This window comes from Pleurodeles waltl, chromosome 4_1 (assembly GCF_031143425.1).
Source record: "Pleurodeles waltl isolate 20211129_DDA chromosome 4_1, aPleWal1.hap1.20221129, whole genome shotgun sequence".
NCBI classification, from domain to species: Eukaryota; Metazoa; Chordata; class Amphibia; order Caudata; family Salamandridae; genus Pleurodeles; species Pleurodeles waltl.
The window spans coordinates 139,964,258-139,990,448 of NC_090442.1; the positions used below are offsets into that span (position 1 = coordinate 139,964,258).

The 26,191-nt window shown below is 48.7% G+C and overlaps 1 protein-coding gene across 1 annotated transcript in view; it reads right to left on the reverse strand.

Annotated features, from left to right (window-relative positions):
* Positions 1-26,191, reverse strand: part of LOC138287475 (rho crystallin-like) — a 383,283-nt gene that overhangs the window by 38,846 nt on the left and 318,246 nt on the right. The window contains exon 7 of the mRNA XM_069227917.1: positions 21,918-22,027. Within this exon, the coding sequence (XP_069084018.1) occupies positions 21,918-22,027 (110 nt within the window). The remainder of the gene's footprint in view (positions 1-21,917; positions 22,028-26,191) is intronic.

Here is a 26,191-nt window from a genome sequence, read left to right on the forward strand (position 1 = left end):
CCCACACTTTCTGGCCAGGCTGAGACTCAACCATAGTGGTATTCTGGTCATAACAGCGTTTAATGTCCTCCTGGCTTGCTTCTAGGTTCTCTTGTGCAAGCTTCCTGAAGCGTGCAGATTTGATTTCTGAAGGCCAGCATGTAACTGCATGTAACTGAATACATCCTGGGGTAACTTCCTAGGAGCTTCCTCCCAGCCTTCTTTCACCAGACTTAGAGGTCCTCTGACCGGGTGCCCATACAACAGCTCAAAGGGGCTAAAGCCAACCCCCTTCTGTGGTACTTCCCGGTAATCAAAGAGAAGGCATGGTAAGAGGACGTCCCACTTACACCTCATGGAGTCTGATAGACCCCCAATCATGCCTTTCAGAGTTCGGTTGAACCAGCCCTTTACTTTGGGGTGGTGAGGAGTGGTGAATTTGTAGTTCACTCCACATTCCTTCCACATGGCCTTTATGTAAATGGACATAATGTTGGTACCCCTGTCAGATACCACCTCCTTGGGGAAACCCACTCGGGTAAAGATCCCCATCAGTTCCCGGGCCACAACAGATGCTGTCACTGTCCTCAGAGGGATAGCTTCTGGGTACCGGGTGGCATGGTCCATCAAGACCAGGATGAACCTGTTGCCCAGGGCTGTCTTGAGGTCCAGATACCCTACTATGTCAATGCCCACCTGCTCAAAAGGGGTGCTCAGGACACGAAAGGGTTGGAGGGGGGCTTAATATTTCCCTCCAATTTTGCCACTTGCTTGGCAAGTCTGACAGGTCCTACAGAACGCATCTGAATTTTTTCTCATTTGGGGCCAGCAGAAGTGGGAGAAAAGCCTGTCAAAATTTTTGCCCTGCCCCAAATGACCTGCCAGAGGCACATCATGAGCCAAACCCAGTAGGAAGGCTCTGAAGCACTGGGCCACCAGCACACGGGTTGCACCAGGCTCAGCAGCCATAGGTTCGCTATACAGATCATTTTCCCAATACACCAGCTGCCTGGTCCTCAGCCTGCTGCCTAAGACCTACAAGAGTAGGGCACACCTTCTCCTCTGCACAGAACTCCTCCCTGGTAGGACCCCCTTCTTGCTGCCAATGGGTAAGCTCAAGTAGGTGTCCCAGTTTGGCCACTTGCTCCCCTGTAGGTGCTGGAGCGTCCCCCTCGAGGTCAGCCTCCTCCCAGACTGTGGGAACTTCTGGAGCGAGTTTCCTGCTCCCCTTGCCCTTTCTCTTGGCAGTCATCTGGGCCACTGTTTCAGGCTCCTTTACTCTGAGCTCATGGTCCAAAAAACATCTTCTTCTCCTCCATGGCTCGCTGCTCCCTCTGAGCCTCCATTTTTAATCTCTCCAATTCTATTTGATGCCTCCTGGCTTCTCTCCTGTCCTCCAGCTCCTCTGGAGTAAGGCCTTTTCATCCAACACTGCTGTTTGGCCCAGATGGTACCTCGCCCCCTAGCAGCTCCTGCACCCTCAGCATATCTTCTCTAGGATGTGGGTCCACAGACTCCCCCATTGGATCCACAGACTGCCCACTGGCAGTTCTGGCTGCTACCCAGGCCTAAGCGCTTTTTGTAGCTCCTCCTTCTTGTTGAGACCTCCGATTTGGACTACGAGGTTTTTGCAAACTGCCTTCAGTTTCTTCACGGTGTAGGTTTCCAACCTATCCTCCTCAAAAAACAAATCCCGGGATGGCACTGATGATGCTCTTGACTGAGACATGATGTTGTTGGAGTTCTCTTGAACTCAAGATCAACAACAGGTCGGAGAAAAAATTATCAAAAACAAAAATCTGTATGTGGCACGTAGTGGTCTGCAATATGGTAGTATTTTACACCAACCACTGTAGGTCAAGTGCAAATGCAAGTCCTTTCCTCGCCGCTGACAATCAATGTTAGAAATGGGGTCTCTAGTTGGCAGTCGGTTTGCACCCTGCCCAAGTAGGGACCCTCACTCTAGTCAGGATAAGGGAGATACCCAGCTCAGATAACCCTGCTTGCCCCCTTGGTAGCTTGGTACGAGCAGTCAGGCTTATCTCAGAAGCAATGTGTAAAGCATTTGCACATAACACACAGTAACACAGAGAGAACACTACAAAAGGACATTACACCAGTTTACAAAAAAACATAAAAATATATCTATATAAAAGAAGACCAAAACGAGGAAAATCCAATATACAGTAATAAAGATATAAATTTTGCAAGAATTAACTTAAAAATACAGTTCCTTGAAGTCGATAGCTCCACCTGGGGCTATCACGGTGTCGTGATTAAAACAGTTCAGGCCTGCTGCGGCTTTGCGGGCCAGCTACGGTGTCGGGAAGACCCGCAAACAGTACTTTGGAATTGTCGTGATCCTCGAAATGAGATCCAGAGAGCGGTGTCGCTGGCATCGCGGTGTCGGTCTGGAGTCGGTACGAGGGTCATCGGGCCCTTGAAGTCACACGCGTTGCGGATCGAACTCTGAGCTGATGTAGTCAGGAGCACTGGCATAAATGGCGTTGGGGCTGTGGTGCGAAGTGGGACGATGAGACGTGTGGTACCCACAGGTCATGGTGCAGGCCGCGGCTCAGTGACAGCATCCAGCGTCATCGGAGAGACCAGGGCTGTGGTGTGAAGTGGGGTGGTGCGACATGCAGTGTCAACAGGTCCTGGTGGAGGCAGCATCGTTGTCATTCCTGAAGCGCTGTCGTCGGTAGCCCCAAGTCTGCGGTGTGGCGCGGGACGGGCTCCGTGCAGCATCCACGGGTCGCGGTGCAGAAAGGGACCTCTGTTGACGACACTTGAGTTGATGGTGCTAGCTTCGGTGGGATTGGGCTGTGGTGCGGGACGGTGCTTCGTGTTCCTCACAAGCCGTGTCCACAGGTCATGATGCAAGCAGCGGCTCGGTGGCAGCGTCAGATGGTGGCGGCGGTGAGACCAGGGTTGTGGTGCGAAGCGGGGCAGTGCGACTCCGTGCAGCAGCAGCAGGTCACGGTACAGGCTAGCGGCATCGTTGGCAGCGTCGCAGTGGTTTTTCTTCTTGAATAGCACAAAACATACAGTTCCCAGTGCTGTAGGCAGAAGAAACTGAAGTCTTTGATGTCCCTGAGACTTCCAACAGGAGGCAAGCTCTACTCCAAGCCCTTGGAGAACTTTCTCAAGCAGTTCACCCTTTCCTCTCTTTTAAGGCAGAAACAGCAACTGCAGGTCAACCCAGCAAAGCAACACATCAAAGGGGCAATACTCCTGTAGCTCTTCAGCTCGTCTCCTTGGCAGAGGTTCCTCTTGATCCAGAAAGATTCTAAATGTCTGGGGTTTTGAGTCCACTACTTATACCCCTTTCTGCCTTTGAAATTGCCCAACTTCAAAGGAAAGTCACTGTTGTTGACAAGATCCTGCCTTGCCCAAGCCAGGCCCCAGACACACATCAGGGGGTTGGAGACTGCACTGTGGTAGGGCAGGGACAGTCCATTCAGAGGTAAGTGACCACTCCTTCCTCCACTCTAGCTCAGATGGCTCATCAGAATATGCAGGCTACACCCCAGCTACCTTTGTGTCACTGTCTAGAGAAGAGGTGTAAACAGCCCAACTGTCAAACTGTCCCAGACAGGGAACCCACAAACAGGCAGAGTCACAGAATGGTTTAAGCAAGAGAATGCCTACTTTCTAAAAGTGGCATTTTCAAACTACCAATCTAAAAACCAACTTCACTAAAAGATGTATGTTTAAATTGTGAGTTCATAGACCCCAAACTCCATAATTCTATCTGCTCTCGAAGGGGATCTACAGTTTAAAGTTATTTAAAGGCAGCCCCATGTTAACCTATGAGAGAGATAGGCCTTGCAACAGTGAAGACTGAGTTTAGCAGTATTTCACTGTTGGGACATGTAACACACATTAGTACATGTCCCTCCTTTAACATACGCTGCACTCTGCCCATGGGGCTACCTAGGGCCTACCTTAGGGGTGCCTTACATGTATGGAATGGAAAGGTTTAGGCCTGGCAGTCGAATTGGCAGTTTAAAACTGCACCTACAAACACTGCAGTGGCAGGTCTGAGCCATGTTTACAGGGCTACTCATGTGGGTGGGACAATCAGGGCTGCAGGCCCACCAGTAGCATTTGATTTGCAGGCCCTGGGCACCTTTAGTGCACTTTACTAGGGACTTACCAGTAAATCAACTATGCCAATCATGGATCAACCATACCATTTATATAGGGAGCACTTGCACTTTAGCACTCATTAGCAGTGGTAAAGTGCGCAGGGACAATAAACCAGCAAAAACAGTCCTGTATACCATAAAAACAGGAGGTCAGAAGGCAAAAAGACAGGGCAGACACGCCAACAACCTGCCAGGTTTAATAGAACAGGACCTTTTTAATCAGAAACAAAATAACCAAATACATTCAACAAAGAAACCTCCGCTCAAGATTGGCAACCTGCCTTAAAACACCACCATACAAGAAAAAGACAATAGGTGGTACATCCTTCTCTGTTCAAGCAGCCAAATTATGGAATTTATTACTCCCAAATATAAGATCCACGGATAACTATCTTGTATTCAGAAGACTACTCAAAAGATGGCTCTCTGCTTCATAATCACCATATCCAAACAGCAATGGACTGCATATGCCTGTGCTGATAAATGGCCCTCATTACAACCCTGGCTGTAAATCCTGCTTACCGCCGTGCAGAAGACCGCCAACAGAATTCCGCTACAGCTATTACGACCCACAGCTCGGAATCCGCCATAATCCAGACACCCACACAAGTCCGCCACACCAAAGGTCAGTGATAAACTGGCAATAGGAAAACCGACACCGTCACGCCAACAGGAATACGCCCACACTATCACGACCCACGAATCCACGCGGCGGTCTTTCAACCACGGTATTCCATTGGGGGTACACACCGCCGCGCTAAAAATACACACACATTTACAAAACACAACCACATTGGACAAATTGAAATACACACACCTGATACACATAAACATACCACACCCACACACCCAATCCAATATAAAACACACCCCCACATCATCCACAAACCCTTACTACCAGAATTCTGATACCACGGCAGAGAGAGACACCACCAGAAACAACACCAGCATCCACAGACCCTCAACATCATCACTCACACAACATCCACGCACCTCAAACAACACACAACAACACATCCCCTCACACATCACAACACACACCACCTCACACATCACCCACACCACATCATGGCACCTCAAGGACACCCTAGGTTCTCTGAGGAGGAGCTCAGGGTCATGGTGGAGGAAATCGTCCGGGTAGAGCCACAGCTATTCGGATCCCAGGTGCAGCACACCTCCATTGCTAGGAAGATGGAGTTATGGTGCAGAATCATCGACAGGGTCAAGGCAGTGGGACAGCATCCAAGAACTAAGGATGACATCCGGAAGAGGTGGAACGACCTACGCGGGAAGGTGCGTTCTGTGGTCTCCAGACACCAGATTGCTGTACAGAGGACTGGCAGTGGACCCCCACCTCCTCCCCCACAACTAACAACATGGGAGGAGCAAGTCTTGGCAATACTGCATCCTGAGGGCCTCGCAGGAGTAGCAGGGGGACTGGACTCTGGTAAGACAAATCTTTACTACCTTATCCCCCCCACCCCACCTGCATGCCATCACATACTCCCACCCTTACCTTCACACCCATCACCCGAACAACCCACAGATACCCCACCAACACAACCCACACATCCCAAAACCAAGCCCTGCATGTAACACCAATGCAAGGACAGCCATCACCCAAGCATATCCACTACAGATACACACACAGGAGGTATCAGACATATCCAGTCCCCCCACAGAAGAGACCCACAGTGATGACAGCAGCTCTGCACAACTGGATCAAGATGACCAGCCCGGCCCATCTGGGACCTCAGGACAGTCGGTTCCCCTGACACTGGCACAAGCCACCACAGAGCCTCCCCCCTCAGGAAACACCACCACAGCACCCACCCAGCTGGCCCATCCCTCTGTCCCCAGGACACGTCAATCAGCAGTGTGTCCGCCACTACAGGGAACCCAGGCAAACCCACCAGCCCAAGACAATCAGGGACCTGGGGGCAGTGGGCACACAGTTCAGGGGACAGAGGAACAGGAAAACAGGGATACTGGGAGGACTGCTGTGCGACAGGGGGAGGACAGGCCCAGGGAACCCACTCTCCACGAGGCCCTCTCCAACATCATGGGAGCGTACCATCATTCCCAGGAGACGATGGCAACAGTACTGGCCAAGTTTCAGGAGACCCAGCGGTTGCAGGAGGAACACTAACTGGGGATCAGGGAGGAACTGAAGTCCATTAACACCACCCTGGCCACCATTGCAGCGGTGCTGCAAGACCTTGTCAACAACAGGAGGGACACTGTGGCACAACAAGGGGTCCCTGACACTAGCCTGGACGATGAACAGCCCTCAACCTCCGCCAGCGCTAGTGGACCGGAGGCACCGCCACAGGAACACGACACCAGCACCCCACCCCCTGCAGATGGAGAGCCACCCCACAAACGGTCCCTGAGATCCAGGAACAAGACAGAGAACATTGCCAAGACCCCCGCCAGGAAATGAGACCCCCTGAATGTCACCCTTCTGTCCCACTTTGTCACCCTGTCCATCCATCAACTGCCCTTGCTCCACTTCCTATGCCCCTTTGGACAATGCACCTGTGAAACAAATAGACTGGACTCTGCCATGGACATTCCTCCACCATCAACCCTGCCCATTTTACAGCCCCCTCCACTTATTTGCACAGAAATAAACACACTTCAATCACAAAACAATCTAGAGTCAGTCTGAGCTTTCACAAATGTGTAATTGCAAAAACTATGGAATATAGCAATGTCAATTTAATTGTTCACATACCGATGAAACACAGCTGTAGGGCTGGAGGAAATATAGCAGAGGGCACAAAGTGGGACCCACATCTGTTAAATGGAAAGGCAAAGTGACAAGTCAGGGTCCACACACTGAGTGAATATGAAAGACTTATGCTAGCTCCAGCAATAGTATGAGATGTGTGAGGCAGTGACATCTTACCTGTGTCTCACTGGAAGTATTGCTGGATAATGTTGTTTCTGTTGTCGATATCCTCTTCTTCTGCCTCCTCTTCTTCACTGTTCTCAGGCTCCACAGCTGCCACAAGACCACCAGCTGGACCATCCTCCTGCAGAAAAGGCACCTGCCGTCACAAAGCCAGGTTGTGCAGCATTCAGCAGGCCACGATGATCTGGCACACCTTCTTTGGTGAGAAGTAGAGAGAACCACCTGTCATATGGAGGCATCAGAACCTGGCCTTCAGGAGGCCGAAGGTCCATTCAATCACCCTTCTAGTACGCCAATGTGCCTCATTTTAGCGCTCCTCTGCCCTTGTCCTGGGATTTCTCACTTGGGTCGGTAGCCATGACAGGTTGGGGTAACTGGAGTCACCTGCAAATGTCGAGGGACAACAGTTAGACACACACTAACCCGTAGGGTCAACCCCATACCCAGACAACTATTCACAGGATAAAGCAGTGGGCAACCCACCCACTGGAGAGACTTGAGAGACTGTGGCTTTGCACTCCCCAGGATAAAGCAGTGGGCAAACCACCCACTGGAGAGACTTGAGAGACTGTGGCTTTGCACTCCCCAGGATACATCAATGGGCATGGAGCCCCCTCGTGGAGCAGTGGCGTCGTGCATTCATCAGGCTGAGGTGCCCCCCATTCCCCTCCCCCTGAGGTGCCTGTATATCTTCTATGTGATGCCCCTCCAGTGTTCTCTCCGTTTGAAGTCAGGTATCTAGTGTGGGCCTCGCCCATGCAATTTGGGCCCAGTGGTCCACGGACAATGATTGGTGCACTATGCGGACTCGTGTAGTTGGTGTACATAATTGTTTATACTGGATTTTGAGTTTTGAATGATGGATTTTTTTTATTACAATCGTTCAAATCATTTCATTTTGTCCTTGCGTTATTCAAGGGGGGTGGGGCGTGTATATGTAATGTTGCAGCATGTGTTTGTGTGTATGGTGTTGTGGGTGAGGGTGGGGGTGTTGCGTGTTGCGTGTGTATGTCACTCTCTTTTCCCTCCCCCCTCCCCTGTGTTGTAGGTGCAGTACTCACCGTGGTTGTCGCCACCGTCGTTGGAGCTCCTGATAGAGGAGCAGGAAGACCATCGCCAGCAGGATCTGCAGTTCGGGCTCCATGGAGTCCTGGTTCATCGTGGGGTATGGAGAGGCGCGTGTTTTCCCTTCTGTGTACTGTTTCCGCCGTGTTTTAATTCGCATTGGTTCCGCCCTGGAAAAGGTGGCGGATAGCCGTGTTGTGATAGGGTGGGTGGTACATTGTGTTCTGCCTGTCCATGTTGGCGGTCTCCGCCACAGTCGTAATCCCATTTTTTTTCTGCCGGCCTGTTTGCGGTATTACCGCCGCTTTAACACTGACCGCCAGGGTTGTAATGAGGGCCTATGTGTATATTCTAGATACATATATATATATAGTTCTTTAAGAAATATGTATAGTTACCATTTCATAATAATAAATTATACACATACTCTTTAAGCCTGTTTAACAAATGTATATTTACTCACTGTTAAGCATGCATGTGTGTGCATATGTATTTGTGTGTACATACATATATATGTGTCTATTATTCTATGCTTAACATGTTCATAGGTCATTGCATAGCTCCTAGATAAGTAGCTAAATTAAATACTTATGAATCCCTGTTTTCTTTTTTATATCACAATGAGTAAATGTTAATCTTAACTATTTAACAGCAAATATTTTGCTATTGAAAAATTTAGGAAAGATAAATGAATGTCAGAAAAGTACACTTATTAATTATCATCAAATATGACAAATCTTGAAAGTCTGTGTTTATACAATGCAACCTTACTTCTCATATTATTATACCCATTATTGTGTATTTACATACCTATTTATTACTCTAGTGCTACTGTACTACAGAAAAATAAATACAATAAATAAATACAATTGATTAAATAAATGCATTTAAAAAATAAATAATTAAATAAAAAATAAATCAATAAAAAATAAAATAAAATGTACTCTCTCGTAAGCTTTACTCTGCCTCCCCATCACCCTATGCCTCTATCAATCTATCCTCCATCCCCACTCTGACTCATTCCAAACCCATTCTACTACTTTGATCTCCAAAATAACCCTGCCTAAGCTCTTCCCTCCTCTACCACATCTAGCTCACCCCATACCTCAGTTTACTAACATGCTCTCCCAAACAATCCTACTGAATTCTCCCTCATGTTTCTCACCTTTGACTCATCCAAAACCCCTTCTGCTACTATGATCTCCCTAACCCCTTTCCACAGACTCCTCTCTCTTCAATTTCTCCTTTAATCATCCCAAGCCTCATCCTATTACTATAGACTCCCAATTAACACTTCTGGATTCTTTCCTCCTCTACCTCTTCATTCCTTTAGTCAATTCAACTATCAAACTCACATATCCTCTGCTCAAATTAACTTATACTAATACTGTACTAATTTCCCTATACTAAACCATCACTATTTCCTCTTGGGTTCTGGAGTAGCTTGCCAAAATGTGCTTCGACAACTTGTCAGGGGTAGTAAGCACTATATAAATACAATTACATATGCAGTGACATTCATTTAGAAGACTTTCCAACAGTAAACAACAGTAAAGCCAAACTCCTGGTGAGCTCACACTACTCTCAAAATGTGTATCAATACATACAATGAAAAAGGAGGAATACATGCAAGTTGTCAGCCACAGGTAGGCCGTGGAGGTTGCAACGGCTGGGAAACCAATCTGGCTTGAGGTATGGCACGTCAGGAGAGTCAGAAGGGATATAGCCGGGTGGGAGTAGTGAGAGGCAGACCCTGTTCAGTGAAGCACACAGCAATAGACCAGCAGCGAGGAAGGGAAGGTGGACGAGGGGGTGGGTAAATGGGTGATGGAACCCCCAGTGGTCACAGCAATGAACCAGGGTTGAGGCATCAGCCAATGGTAAAAGTGAGTTGGGGGGGCTGCAACAATTCAAACAAACAACTAAGCCCTAAAGGACAAATCAGGAGTAAGAGAAGTGTCAACAGGCATTCTCCCAATAGTTTGGGGTTTAGGAGCAACAGCCCATCACAGTCTTCACAGAGTAGGGACCCCTAAATGTCAGTGAATAATCCTGATCATTCAGTCCGTAAATCAAATGTTCATGTGCCACTGTGGTCACCACACTAAACAGCTAGTCCTCCTGAGCTGCAACAGGACCACCGGCGGAGGATGCATAGCTCATCTACAGACAGGAGGGAGGCCACCCAATGGACCTTATGCGAGATGAGTGTTGAGAAGCTCTGTGTTTTATGAAGAATTGACAGGGGAGAGGTGTGGCCAAGAGTGTCTCGCAGGAGGTGATCAACCTTGGTCCAAAAGTGTGTGAGCTCAGGGCAGGAATAAAAAATGTGAATTTTGTTGCAGTTTGGGGCATGACACCACCAACAGGCAAATGTAAGTGTCAGCCGAGCTCTGTGTACCTTAGCCAATACCTATTCCATTCTTGCAAGATCCTAGAGTAACAAAACTTCATTCTGGCTTCCTGCAGACCCCTACCATGGCAGAATAAGAGATGTGACCAGGGTGCTGGAGAGTAGTCAATTTGTAAAGAAGTCTGCCATCGTGCTCAGAGGAGGCATTCCAGTGATTCAGAAAACAATTTGAACATCAACAGACCATAAAGTGCAGAAGCCATTTTTTTTGTCGGCCCCATTGGACCAAGTAAGTGTGAAGGGAGAAGTGGGGACTCCTCACGCAGCTGTGAGTAGAGGCATTGAGAGAGCTGTAGGATCCTCCACACGTGGGAGCGTGGGATGTGGTAGTCCACAACAAGATTCTCAGAGGGCCTAAGCGCATCATTAGACAGAAGGTGGTGGATTTCCAAGATCCCCGCTCGTGACCAATCAGGCCAGGAGAGCGGCAGGTGATCGATCATGATGGATCCACTGTGCCAGAAAGGTCCTTGCATATGTTTCTTATGTGCTCCTCGCCATTGTTGGGCTTTTGGGATTTGCCAGTGACTTTGCAGGAAATTCCTGCCTGAGCGGGACTCCACAGATTCTGAAATGTTATACTTGGCATGTCGGTCCTCATCAAGGTGAATCTTGAGAAAGTGTTGTATTGACTTAGGTCTGTGAGTCTGAACTCAAAGGTAATGCCGAAAGCATATGTCTGAAGTTCTCCTTTCTGAGTTTTTCTGTTTCTGAGAGGAAGAGGTGCCTTCACATCTCAGGAGTTATGTCTTGACAGAAAACCAGAGGATTCATGAGGCACATATTGTCGTGTTTTTGCCCTGTGTTGCCTGCAGACATCTTTCTTTGTTCTTGAAACTCTGATATTTTACCACAATATCCCTTGGGGCTTTCAATTTTCCGAGCTACCCCGGTGGGGTCTTACTCAGTGCACTCTTTTTAACTTTCTCCTAGTACTCTCCTGTCCAAGGAGTTCCGTGAGCATACAACCAATTAAGGCTTTAAGGTCTATTTCTTCAACACCCTCCTCCAGACCTGTTGGGCAGAAGTTGTCTCTCCGCGCTTGATTTTCCAAGTCCTTACATTTCAGTACCAGGGCCCTCTTTGGCATCTGTAATTTCTCCACTGTTTATATCAGAGCGGTCACAGTGGCCCTCAAGGTCTCCATTATCTCCTTTATTTCCTGGACCCTTATGACAACAAAATCTATATCTGCCATAAGGTTCTCAATGCCATTCATGGGACATTTATTTAATCATTTAGGTCTGTAAGACCTTACATTACATCTGATTTTGTTTCTTCTCTTAGTACAGCTTTAGGTGCCTGCAGACGTGTTACAAGTTCTGCTTTGGTAAGAGCCTTTTAGTCGCTGCACTAGGGGGCTCTGCTGCCCATAAGTTTGCAACATTTGTCTGCTTGGATCTTTTCACTCACTGTTGCAGCAAAAAAGCTACAGACTTTTGTTCTGAGTAGGCCCCTTTGGGGACCAGGTATTTTAGGCTCTCCCGTTGTTCCAGTTTTCACATTGATTCTCCTGTGTTTCTCCATTAGGGACACTGCCTTATCTGTCACCCTATATGATTGTCTTCCTGACATTCAGGGCCCCTTTCCAGCTATCCCCCTTGGACTTCTTTTTTGCCACCAGCTCCATTCACTGCCAAGTGATTCGTGTTTAGAAAAACCCAGAGCCTTCTGATACCATCTAGCTCCCTGTCCCACATGTAGCTGCAACTGCAAGATAGTATTCTTCGAGCACAGAGTCCGAAGGGCGCCATGACCTCTGGGGGGATGGATACTTCTGATTATTTTCTTGGCATACAGGTTTTGACTATGCAGACTGATTCGCTTAGCTCCCAGATGTCCTATTACCCTGGGGACTGTGCTTTCTCCATGATTATCCCTACTCCTTTTGGAAAGTGCCAGGCCAGAAGAAGTCTCCTCTTCCTCATGTGTGCTCTCTTCCTTTTATGATCTCACCTGCTGGTGAGGGTATACTCCCCTGCCATCACATGGAGGTTGTTGCAGAGGTGGAAGTACTTCTCTAGTCTGGTGAGGAGGGCAACGTTATGCTGCTTGCAGTCCCTTATTGTGGGCCATTGCAGTTCCCCTTGCATTTCTCTATACGTTACCATTAGTACCAATTTCAATTCATCGTTGTTCAGTTCTCATAGCAACTGTGGTTTGGCTGTCAGTTTAGTGCTATACAGTGCTAGGGTGCTGCAAAATGTTACCTGTGGGCTCCTGGCACTGCCTTCCTTTGACTGTCAGGAGGTGTGGCTTCTCCAGTGCTACCTCAATCACTGCAGATGCCTTTTTGTACGAACACTAGTGAAAATGATCCATTGGCACCATCTTAGGTGTTCATCAACCACAAGGTCGAGAGCGCCACTCTTTTCGCTGTCCTCAATGCGTTACACCTACTAATGCCTCCTCCATCAGTCCCTAGCTGATTTCCTCACTAGCAGCCCTGACAAATCTTGAATTTCATTTCAAGGATCATACTGATGCCAAGTGATTATTCTTAGGCCACACAGAAGCCCTGGTTCTTTGCAGGCATTCACGTAATGTTATGGCCATGCCCCTGTTTGCAGATTTCTAAGAACCAAAACAAACACAGGACCCATACATTGCTTTGCTAGCAAATCCCATAATTTACTATATCAAAAACCACTTAAAAAGTCTTAGGCCCATGGAATTGTAATGACTTGGGCCCCCACCTTGAAAAACCAAGATAAAGGCTGCCAATTGTGCAAAGTTCTTAAAACCTTTCTATTTACTGGTAAATTCAATTTATCCACCATCTGTTCAGCCATCTGTTATAACTTTCAACCTTAATCTTCCTTCTGCCATTTAATAATACTTCCTTTAATTATTTTAATTAAATATTTTTTCATTTTTTTTCATTCTGCCTTTAATTTGCTGTTCTTATGAGTTTCACTTTCCCTAATAGTGCTCTGAAGTGGCCGTTAGACAATGTGCAAAATCTTGCAAATTAAATACATAAATAAATACATAACAAGATAACATGTTTAATGTTCTTAAATGGGACATGTTAAACCTATCCTACCACTACTTCATTGGGCGACAGCCATGCCTGAAGTCCACTTGGGCACTAAAAACAAACATATGAATGCAGCTAATCAGAAGTTACGATAAATATCCTGCCAGGATGTATTTGACAGTGATATTGGTTCGCAGTTTCGTGAGTCTTGTGTGCCAGTGCAGTGGAAGAGGACAGAAATGTGCCATATCTTATAGAGGCCCAAAGTTAAGGATGGCCTTGCACCATCTAACGCCACATTAACGTCATTTTCTGATGCCAATGTGGCATTAGATTGCCAAAAACACTGCGCCATATCTACAAAGTGGCGCAATGCATGCATTTCTCCACTTTGCGACCCTTTGCGTCACATTATGCATGCGCCATGCATAATGTACGCAAAGGCGATGTTCCGGCGCAAGAAGGCTGCAAAAATGGCACAATGAAATCTGCTGAAGGCAGGCGTTAAAAGGACGCACCCATTGAATTCAATGAGCCTCCTTGCACTTTGCTCCACTAGCGTCAGAGTTTTTGACGCTAGTGGTGCAAAGTGCCACAATAGCGTCAAAAATGTCGACACTTATTCCAAATACCGCAATGGTGTGCCGTATCTTAACTGTTGCAGGAAACTAGTATTTAAAAAAAAAAAAAAAATGGCATTTGTTATCCGCCAACAATACAAGCAAGCACCATCAACGGCCATCAAGTTAGTCTCAGGTGCTTCATTGTTGGCCTGGACTGAAAATACCACCTGTACTTCCCTCAGAGTAAACAAGGGCAAGGGGTAGCCCACATCTTTCCTCAATATTGGCTCTAAAGAGAGACATGTATAGGTTTGGAGTACCAGCTGTCTTGGTCCATGCACAAGCTAAGAAGCTGTGCACAACCCCATCCCTAAGGCAACAAGCCTGCTGGATCATTTAGAGCCTCCTCTCTTGGCTGCTTACACTAAACAAGACTAAGCCACCATGTGAAGTAACTCTTTTTGTGGTAATTACATTCTTACCTTGAATGTTTGGTTCCATGGCCAATTTAGATGCATTTTTTATTGTCTTTTGGAACTTGTGACCAAGTACTGCTTTGACTACTTCTGTCAGTCCGGGGCAAAGTTAAAGAGTTTTATGATGGATGCTAGCCTCCTACATCAGACATTTGCAGGGAATATAAAATGCCAATGCTCATCTGTGGCCATGTTACACATAGTGCTTGGGAGTGCATCAGGTGTATGAGCCGCTTTTTGAGCCCTTGGTGCACTATGGTATTTCAGAAGGTGGCACAGATGATTGTGCAGCTCGTTCTGCAATACTGATAGCCCTGATAGCATTGGAGCACTTGTAGCACCAGCACTATCTTCAGACGTTGTTCCCTAATCTGCATGGGGGGCATGAGCTCATGCAAATGAGGAGGTCACTTTGCCTGTGCATCTGTGCTCTTTTACAGACATGTGCGCAGAGGGAAACATGCCCTAAGGAGGCATATTGACACTGTGTCACAAAAGGTGGCACACAGTTACTGCACTGCTTGAGGGCAGCCTCCGGAGGGGACGATGGTGCCACAAAGGCCCCCGGCCCATTACATCACCATGTAGGCAGGTGCAGTCACTCACTGCACCCACCTGCATTGGGATCTCCAAACCCTCTTTAAAGTGCTGGCGGCTGCAGAGAGAAACTCTCAGCAGCTTTGAAGCAGCCGCTCCGTATTTCATTGAGTGCGCTGCCCTCTGGACTGCGTGAGTTCATGGCTTCAGGGCAGTAGATCCATTATAATAGCACACATTGTATCTGGTTGTATTCGGTACACTTGCCTGAAGGTGTGCCATGGTCAAACAAGTGCAGTGCAACCTATATATAATATGGGCCCAGGTGTTGGGTGTCAGAAAACTGATGTCTTAACGTACAAGTTACTTACCTTTGGTAACAAAATATCTGGTAGAGACATATTCTAGATGCAGATTCCTTACCTTAGAATTTCCCCCAGGCATCAGACTGGATCCGGAGATTTTTCTTCGAGCAATACCCTTGCACATTGGTAGGTGGCATCGGTCGACTCCGCGGGTGTCGTTGGCGTCGTAGTCGCCGTGATGACGTCAGGAGTAGTATATAGACGCTGCCTTCACGCAGTGACGTCAGTTTCTTTTAACAACTTTCCACGCCGAAGCGCAGAGCCGCTAAGAACACTGAGATTGGTGCACCAGAGCAAAGGACCTGAAAGGGGAATCCCTGTCCCTAGAAATCAGTTCCCAAGCGGGGAGGATGGGTGGGCGGTAAGGAATCTGCAACTAGAATATGTCTTCTACCAGATACTTCGTTACAGAAGGTAAGTAACTTGTACATCTGATAGAGACTTCTAATTGCAGATTCCTTACCTTAGAATAGATACCCAAGCAATGCCATCCTCGGTGGTGGGCTGCGAACCAAGACCATACTAGGAAGTCCTGCAGGACCGAACGACCAAATTAGCCGTCCCGACGGACCTGCCTGTCCAGGCAGTAGTGTTTGGCAAACATGTGCAGTGACGCCCACGTAGCTGCCTGGCAGATATCCAGGACAGGAACTCCATGTGCTAATGCAGTGGAAGCAGCAGTTGCTCTGGAGGAATGAGCACGCAAGCCCTCAGGGGGTTGCTTCTTGGCCAAAGCGTAGCACATTTTGATGCAAAGAAGCACCCAATCGAGAGATGGTACGCTTTTCCACCGCCTTCCCTTTTTTCGCACCCACATACCTAACAAAGAGTTGATCATCCACCCGGAAATCTTTAGTACGATTAAGCTAGAACGCCAACGCTCTTTTTGTGTCCAGCCGGTGGAGTCTCTCCTCCTCATAGGAAGGATGTGGGGGTGCGTAGAAAGTAGGCAGGGTGATGGACTAGCCTACATGAAAAGGCGTAACCACCTTAGGAAGGAAGGAAGCCTTTGTCAGGGTGCACGGACAAGCATGGAGGTTTAGATGAAAGGGCTTGAAGCTCACTCACCCTGCGAGCAGAGGGGATAGCAACAAGAAAGACAGTTTTGAAGGTGAGGAGCCGCAAGGGACAAATATGCATCTGCTCAAAGGGAGTACACATCAAATAAGTAAGGACAAGATTGAGGTCCCACTGAGGCATGATAAATGGAGTGGGAGGAAATAAATGGGTGAGTCCTTTTAGGAATCTACTCACAATAGGAGATTTTAAAAGTGAGGGCTGATCAGGTAACCTAACGAAGGCCAAAATGGTAGATGAATACCCTTTAAGGGTGCCCAAAGCAGAGCCCTTCTGGGCCAAAGAAAGAATGAACAGAAGAACCTCAGATAGAGGGGCAGAGAGGGGAACAACAGATTTGTTGGTACACCATGCCACAAATTTATTCCAACAACAGGTGTATACAGTTTTGGTTGAGGGACCCCTGGCTGCCAAGATAACATCTCAGACTTTGGGTGGAAGATCAAAAGTCGTCAACTGGCGCCGCACAATCCCCACGCATGGTTGGACAGGTTCGGGTGAAGAACCATCCCCTGTTGCTGCGACAGAAGATCCACCAAAGAGGCAGTCAGAGTGGAGGATCGATGGACATGCTTAATAGCTCTGGATACCAGACTCTCCGTGCCCAGTCCGGAGCCACCAAGATGACTTGGGCCCAGTCGTTCCTGATCTTCTTGAGAACTCTGGGCAGAAGTGGTATAGGCGGAAAGGCAAAAAGGAGGGCGGAGTTCCACTCAAGACAAAAAGCGTCTCTGAGCGAGTACCGCCTTGGAAACTCCAATGTGCAAAACAGCTGACATTGCGCGTTCTCTGCATAGGCAAACAGATCTAACCAAGGCTCTCCCGACTGCTGAAAGAGACCTTCTGCCACCTCCGGATGGAGACGCCATTCGTGATCGGCTGTGCATCGACGGCTGAGTTTGACCGCTCTGGTGTTGAGGGAACCCGCCAGATGTTGAACCATTGGGGTAATGTCCTGATGTTCCAGCCATGTCCAGAGGCATAGTGCCTCCTAACAAAGGGTCCATAACCCTACTCTGCCCTGTTTGTTGCAGTACCACATGGCAGTAGTATTGTCCGTGAACACCTGCACTACTTTCCCTTTGAGAGAGGGAAGAAATGCTTTTAACGCAAGCCTGATCGCCTGGAGCTCCAGAAGGTTGCTTATCGAAACCATACTGGACAACGGTGAAATTGCGGCCCTCATCCTCCTGGACCTCTTGGCCGCGTTCAACACCGTCTGCCACCACACCCTACGGTCATGCCTCAGCAATGCAGGAAACCTGCAGGAGGCCACCAAAATCATCTGTGGCGTACCCCAGGGTTCGTCCCTCAGCCCAACCCTCTTCAACGTCTACATGGCCCCGCTCGCTACCATCGCCCGATCCCACAACCTCAACATCATCTCATACACCGACGACACCCAGCTGATCCTCTACCTCACCAAGGACTCCGCCAAAACCAACCTCCATGAAGGAATGAAGGCCATCGCCGAATGGATGAAGAACAGCTGCCTCAAACTCAATTCCGACAAGACGGAAGTCCTCATCTTTTGCCCCACCCCCTCTGCATGGGATGACTCCTGGTGGCCTGCCACTCTCGGAGCCGCTCCATCTCCAACAGACCACACCTGCAACATAGAATTCATCTTGGACTCCTCATTATCCATGACCCAGCAAGTCAATGCCATCTCCTCCTCCTGCTTCAACACCCTCTGCATGTTCCGAAAGATCTACAAATGGATCCCCACCGAAACCAGAAGAACAGTCACCCAAGCCCTCGTAAGCAGCAAACTGGACTACGGCAAAGCCCTCTATGCAGGAAACACGGCCAAACTCCAGAAGAGGCTGCAACGCATCCAGAACCCCTCTGAACGCCTCATCCTGGACATCCCCCACGACTGCCACATCACTGGCCATCTGAGAGACTTGCAGTGGCTCCCAGTCAACAAGAGAATCACCTTCAGACTCCTCTCCCATGCTCACAAAGCACTGCAAAACACCAGACCATAATACCTCAACAGACGGCTCTCCTTCTACACCCCGACCCGGCATCTCCACTCCGCCGACCTCGCCCTCGCAACCGCCCCACGCATCCGCAGAACTACAACCGGCGGCAGATCATTCTCGCACCTCGCCGCCAAGATGTGAAATACTCTTTCCACCCACCTGCGTCAGACCAAAGACCTCCTTACCTTCAGGAGACTTCTCAAGACCTGGCTGTTCGAGCAGTAGAGGCACCTTCCCCAGTCCCACCCACCCACTCCCCCAGCGCCTTGAGCCCCTCACAGGTGAGTAGTGCGCTTTACAAATTCATGATTGATTAATTGATTGAGCCCTTTCGAACGATCTACAAAACCCACCTGTCTGTAGTGATGGATTCCCAGTGGGGCAGGTGATGGTGAATCCTGCCGCCAACTGGATGGGAGTGAGAGGACGGACTAGGAGGGTTTGGAGGCTGCAGTGGGGGCAGAGGTGGACTGGGCAGACCTCTGGTTCCCTGTCCCACACCCACATGGGATTCCGCATCCCCGGCCACGCAGAGGCTGGACAGCATGGATGCCATGGTGGCTGGGTGGAGGACGCACCAGGGAGACCCTTTCGTGGCCACGAAAGGGGCGAAAAGCGGACTGTGGGGGGCGAGGGGCAGAGGAAAGACCAAAGGACCGGGCCGTATCCCGAGAATCCATGAATCTCTCTAAGGCAGAGTCCGCTTTGTCTCCAAAGAGACGGGAGCCATCAAAGGGCATGTCCATGAGTGACTGTTGGACATCCTCAGAAATACCAGAAGTACGCAAGCAGGCGTGGCGTCTCGAGGCCACCATCGTAGCAACCGATCTGCCCAGAGAGTCGGTCGTCTCGAGCCCACAACGGATTGTGAACTTTGCCACATCTCTCCCATCGTTCACAGCTTGGGAGCAGATAGCACGGGCCTCCTCCGGTATCTGCGGCAGGACTTGCGCAACCGTATCCCACAAAGAGTGGGTATAGTGGCCCAAAAGGCATGCGGTGTTCACAAAATGCAGCGCGAGACTGGAGGAAGAAAACAACTTCTTACCAAACCAGTCTTTTTGATTCCCTGTTCGGGGATGCAGAAGGGAATGCGCCTGAAGAAGAGGAAGCCTGGATAACAAGACTCTCAGACGTGGGGTGATGGGACAGGAATTTAGGGTCGTTCGGAGCGGGCTGATGGCGGCGTGCGATAGTCCTATTCACAGGAATTCCTGTGTTGGGTTTGGAACATTTGGACATCGGTGAGAGTTTCACTGAATGGCAAAAGGGGTTCTGAAGTAGAAGCCCCAGGCTGAAGGTCCTCCGCCAGATTAGACCTGACCTCTACAGTAGGAAGCTCAAGGCCAAGGACCCCAGCTGCCCTACTGACCATCATACCATAAGACGCTCTGTCTGCCATAGCCACAGTAGGAGGAGACAGCATGCCAGCGTCAGGAGAAGTATCCAGACCACTGGCGTTGCCCAATTCCTGAGTCCAGTCCAAAGATGGGTCATTCAGGGCCCAGGGACTCCTCCAAACTCTCCCCGAATTCGTACCCATAGCAAAAAGGGTCTGAATCTGACCTGGGGCGAATAGGCCCTATCGAAGACATAGGCGGCGGCGGGCGATGCCGCTCCAACTCCAAGTCGTCGGGGATAAGGATCGGGTCGATGTCAATAGTGGGCACAACCATCGTCGGGAGCGTCGACAATCGACCCTGGCGACGGGGAAAGTCTCAAGGGTGCGACCAGCAACGGTGCAGATCCGTGAATGGATCCAGAGGTGACCTCGGTGGCCGGAGCTTAAGCCGCCGGCGCGGAACCCGAAGGCCCCTCAATCAAACCCCTTGGACCCGAAGGCACCGTATCGGGGTCGGTCCGCCCAAAGACGAGGCGCATGGCCTCATAAAATTGGGTCGCTCCGGCTCTAAGAAACTCGGGGAAGCGCAGAGCCGACCCAGACACAGTCTCCAAGGACGAAGGCCTTGAGCGTCAACGCTCGTCCCGCGTCACATCAACCGAGCGACGGGACGAAGTCAGAGAGCAATGGGACCTCTTTGACTCCTTCTTCTTCTTGACTGTACCTGAGGATTTTGAAGAAGACGAGTGGTGATGGCTCCGCAAACGGTCTCGTGGCCTTCCTCTCGATCGAGACTGTGTCTTACGCGGAGTTGAGTGCTGGGCCACCATTAGCTTTAGGGACCACTCCCTTAAAGCCTTCGGATGCATGACCCAGCACTCAGAGCATGACTTCGGGTCGTGGTTGCGCTCGAGACACCACAGACAAATCTGATGAGGATCTGTCCCCAACGGGGACATCTTCGACACACCAAATATCTCATTCGAAAACTCGACAAAACGGTCGAAGTCAGTCAAAAAGAGACCAGGGTAGCTCTTCTCTGGATCAGCGCGTGGCGCGCAAAGAAAAGAACTGATGTCACTGCACGAATGCGGCATCTATATACTACTCCCCAACTTCATCACGGCGACTACAACGCCGGTGGAGTCAACCGACGCCACCTACCGACGTGCAAGTGTAATAATTCTAAGGTAAGGAATCTGCAACTATAAGTCTCTATCAGATCCACGGTTACTGATAGCTAAGGCAATTACATTTAAGACATGACTGCATCATTGCCTGAATTTTGGGGATCAGATTTACCAATATTTCACCTAATGCAATGCAGCAAGACACCTTCCTGTGCTGCGTGAAAGGGAGAGGGCAGGAATGCGCCATATTTAACATTATATGGTGCATTCCTGTCCTCCCCTTTTCACTGGCGCACGTTTGGTTGCCTAGCTCCAACGCAGGCACCCTGGCATCATGGTGCATGGGTGTCTGCTTTGCAAGCAGGGATGTTTTTATATCGGAAGGGACACCTTCTGAGGTTTTTTCCTCTTCCTACCTGTGCTGCAGAATGCATCATACATACAGAGATAAAGATATTTCTCCCATTACACCTCCCTTGGGAAGAAAGGGGAGGAAAAAGACGGAAAACATTTCAGAAAGGGAGAAAAGAAAAACCAGCAAGATTGAGATAAAGGGGAGAGTGGTGTATGGTAGTGGATTAAAGAGGCCTGAGTTAGACTGAAGGCTACACAGCCTTGGTATTCACCACGCTAACATTTAGTAGTGCAGGCCACGGGCTTCTGAGCACAGCTGTGGGCAGCGCAACTCATTCTTTTACAAAGTAAGCACTGATAAGAGTGCAGTAACAAAAGAGTTCAGCAATTACTCCAGCACAATCCAGACCTAGTAGAGTGAGAGTCTACCTAAGGAATGACTCTTTCCTCTCCTCAGACACTGACATTGAGCTGATTACTGAGATCTCGAGGTAGGTGCATTCTACAAGATAACTTTGTCAGTGCACTCTAGCCCCCACCCACCAGTCTCTTTATCAGTGCTCGTCTAAGATTGTCCTACCAGTCCTTTTCTCTGCTTGATCCGAGGACACTGTACCCCACCAGCACGATATTCTTGGACTTGCAAAACTCCTGCATTTTCCGCTGGTTCAAATAAACATGACACTCAACCTGAAAAAAATAAGAAGGAAAGAGTTTGTAGCCAAGTTATACATCCCAAAAAAAGAATATACATCCTTACTAGGGGTTGCATTTTGGGCACTACAGGATTAGCATGTAGAACAATTTGTTGAACAACCTAATTACTGGCATGTCTATCCTTTTTAGCAACAGATTGTGGCCAGTGGCCACTCGAAGGACAACATGCAGTCTCACAATAGACGTGGCATGTAAAGCAACAGGAATATTAGTTTTCCCATCCAGGAGTAACATAGTGACCCAGATTAAATCGCAGACCTGCTGCAAGAAAAGCATTCACAGCAATTCCAAGGATTTAGTAGAAGCACAAAAATAGTGTGTGAACCATTTGAAGGTACGGAGGCATAACCTTTCATGGATGGATTCAGCTGGGAGCCTGGGCCCCTGTGGTACCCAGAGGTTTGGGTGTTTTGACCTAAGAGGAACTTAATCAATGGGAATATTAACCTGGCTCTGGCAGCACTTGGTCGGCATCCTAACTCAAAAGTGCTTCCTTCATCTCCTGCTCCTTTGCTTCTCTGTAACGCTCTCAAAGTAGACAGCATATCCCTTACTGTCCTGTATGCTTTTGCCTATTCCCATACTCCTGGATGAGATGTGAAGAATATAGAACCTGTCTTTCATTATTTTCAATTTGGCAGGGAATAATAGGGCATATTTAACTCCCATCCTGCACAGGTTACAATTCACTTCCATGAAAGAGGTCCTTTGTTGACGGACCACAGCAGTGACGTCTGGAAAGATTAAGATTCTCTGGTTCTTGACTTCCAGTCCGCCTGTTTCAAACCCCTGTTGCAGGATATAGTCCCTGTCACAGTAATGCAGTTGCTTGGCCACTGATCAAGGAGGCGCTCCAGGTGGAGGCAGCCTCACTGGGACTCTGTGAGCATGTTCAAGGATAAAAACCTGTGTCAGTCTCTCAGGAGCCACTCATTGTCGGATCCATTGTTCAAGGCTGGTGATCATACACATTCTTTCAATATGTTCAAGTTATCCAATTATGTGTATATTGTTGAGGTGCTTGCTCCCGCACATTAGAATCTTCCATCCTGTATTCCAGGCCACCATCTGTCCCTTCAGTTCTTCAGACATATGTTTAAAATCAGCCACTGCTACTTCTGTTTTGCCTGTGCAATCAGATATCTTCTGCTGATCATCCCTCGGTATCGTAATATCCAAAGCCACAGTGTCTATTTTCTTTTCAAATGCATCTCTGGTTTTCAGAATCTCTGTCAAAATAGTATCTAAGTTAGTGCCTTCCGTGGCCTGTCTTGTTTGATCTGATGGTCCCACTTGTAACTGGTGTGTATGGCAGATGGGTGGAGAATAGTCTGTGTGGGCATCGCCCGCATCTTAGAGTGTCTTCCCATCTTTGCCCAAAGGGACCAACTCTGGCCCTGATTTCGATTTCGATGGACAGGTTACTCCATCACAACGTTGCCGGATAGCTTGTCCGCAGAAATCTAAATCCCATTATATCCTATGGGATTCAGATTTGGGCTGAGTAACCCATCCACTGACATCGAAATCAGGCCCTCTGTCCTCTACTTTTTTGGGTCTCCTATGTGCATGCACCTTTCATTTAGCACAAATGTGGGATGATCTCTCCTACTATTCAGCAGATAGGCCTTACAACCCCTTGCTATGTGTTTATGATTCCCACTTCAGATATGCGCTGCTTCTCTTCCACGCCCACTTTGCCGGCTGATATTGTGGATTTCTCAAGTGCCCCAGTGCAGTCTCACCACTGCTTTAACTTGGTGGCACCCAGCCACCAGCACTTACATTCCCCCAGCTTACCTCTCACACTGCCATGCTTAAGGCCCTTCTTCAGCTGTCCTCCTATTTCTGGAAGCAGGAGTGCAACAAGCTTTGACACCAGCAGGCCTCCCCGCTCCACACCTCCAGTGTCAATAAATGCAGCTTCCATGTCTCCTCGAGGTGGAGCACGGTCGGCAGGTACACTCCCATATGTGCCACACTCTTCACTCAGCGAGTGGGAAAGCTCTGTGGCATCACTATGGGTTACCCCTCTCTCTGGGAGTGGAGTGCTCACAACCCCCAGTGAGCCTTTCCATGTCTTTACCTTCAGTTGATCAGGCCGTCAAGTGCAGCTCATTATCTCTCGCATCCTCACCATCAATTTCCACCTTCTTCACCTCACTCATAGCTTTTTTTTTCAGGCTATATTTTTTGTCTTGAAAATGAGGCAAGGGTATTATCCCCATTTTACTTCAGGATGTCATGAATGGCAGGGCACCAGCCATGAAGACTTTAATTTGCATTGTACTCCATCAGCGGTAGGCAACACCCCCTCAGTTACTCCTCTTAAGCATTTTTGCATTTCCCTCCTTGCTCTCGGTCTTCATTCTCTGTTCTGTTCCCTACCTCCCTCTTTTTCTTATATTCTTCTGTAGCAGCAGATGGTGGCTTCACTGTAAAGTCTTTATTCCAGTTACTTTTGCCCAAAGATTTGGGTAAACCCCCACCCCAGGAGCATCGGTGTCACATGGTCCAGGTGCTTGCTTTAGCATCCAACAGACCACTTTACATTTGTTTGTGGAATATCCACAGCATCCGATACACAAAACCTTTACTACATCACTAGTAGCATCTATAACCTGACACTAGGAGGGATTACATACACAATTTGACACACTATCCTCTGCTGAACCTGGAAGCCCCAAAGATTCAGACCGCATTCTGGTGAAATTATTACATTTCCACTACTCACAAATTGTCTGTGAACTAGTGAATTTCCAGGCCATCCAAGTGTTCTTGATTCCTACCCAATGAGAATGCCCAATGGCTGACTACCTTGCTACACTGTTTCAGCCCTCGCCTTGCACTCTGATGTGACTGAATAATTACAATCCCAAATAAATGAAAACAGGAATGTTTGCCTTCAGAAGGAGCTGATGTTTGGAAATTTAAATATCATATGTGTAAACGTATTATCCTGCTGGAAGCAAGGCCGGCACACTGGAGGTTTTGATAGTGCAGTCTAGAATTGCTTTCGAAGGACCAGTAGGTTTGAGGCAGAAGCAATTACTTTGATTGCACTGGGGAGACCAAATATAGGACGTGTACCAAAGGCTGACCAGACAGAGTCCCAGTCTCTGTAACAATGTTTTATTGGTTAATGCTCTGGGTGCAGTACAGCCTTCAAAGGATATTAAGGGGGTCATTCCAACCCTGGCGGTCGGTGTTAAAGCAGCGGCCAACCCGCCAACAGGCAGGCGGTAAAAAAAATGGAATTCTGACCTTGGCGGAAACCGCCAACAGAGACCGCCACTTTAACACTCCGACCGCCACGGCGGGAAAAACAAACAGCGCAGCGGTCCCCGCCAACAGACAGGCGGGAGACAATGTACCGCCCACCCTATCACAACCCACCAATCCGCCACCTTTTCCGGGGCGGTAGCCCCGCCGATAAAAACATGGCAGAAACAGACATTACGAACGGAAAACGCTCACCTTTACACACTCCACGAGGAATCTGGACAGCATGGAACCCGAACTACACATCCTACCAGCTATTGTCTTCCTGCTCCTCTACCAGGAGCACGAACGCCGGCGCAGAAGACAACGGTGAGTACTGCACCTACACAGGGGAGGCAAAAAATTATGGGGACACACATACGCGACACACCCACCCTCACCCTCACCAACAACTACATACACATCAATGCAGAGCAACAACTCAGAGTGACACCCCCAAACCCCCCGGAAGAAGGCAAAGACAAAATAAAATGATCATGAAATTTGAAGTATATTGTACGGCTAAGTAAAAAAATATATCAAACATCTATAACTATATATACATATGTAAATTGTCCTGTCCAAATTGGGTATCAGCCATTGTTCGTGGGCCAATGGGCCTAAACACATGGGCAAAGCCCACACAGGATACCCGACTCCAATGGAGAGAACACTGCAGGGGCATCAGATAGCAAAACTACAGGCACCTCAGGGGGAAGGGAAGGGGGGGCACCTCAGCCAGATGAGTCCACGATGCCAGATCTACGAGGGGCCTCCATGGCCACTGTGCCATCCTGGGGAGTGCAAAGCCACAGTCTCACAAGTCTCTACAGTGGGTGGATTGCCCACTGTGCCATCCTGGGGAGTGCAAAGCCA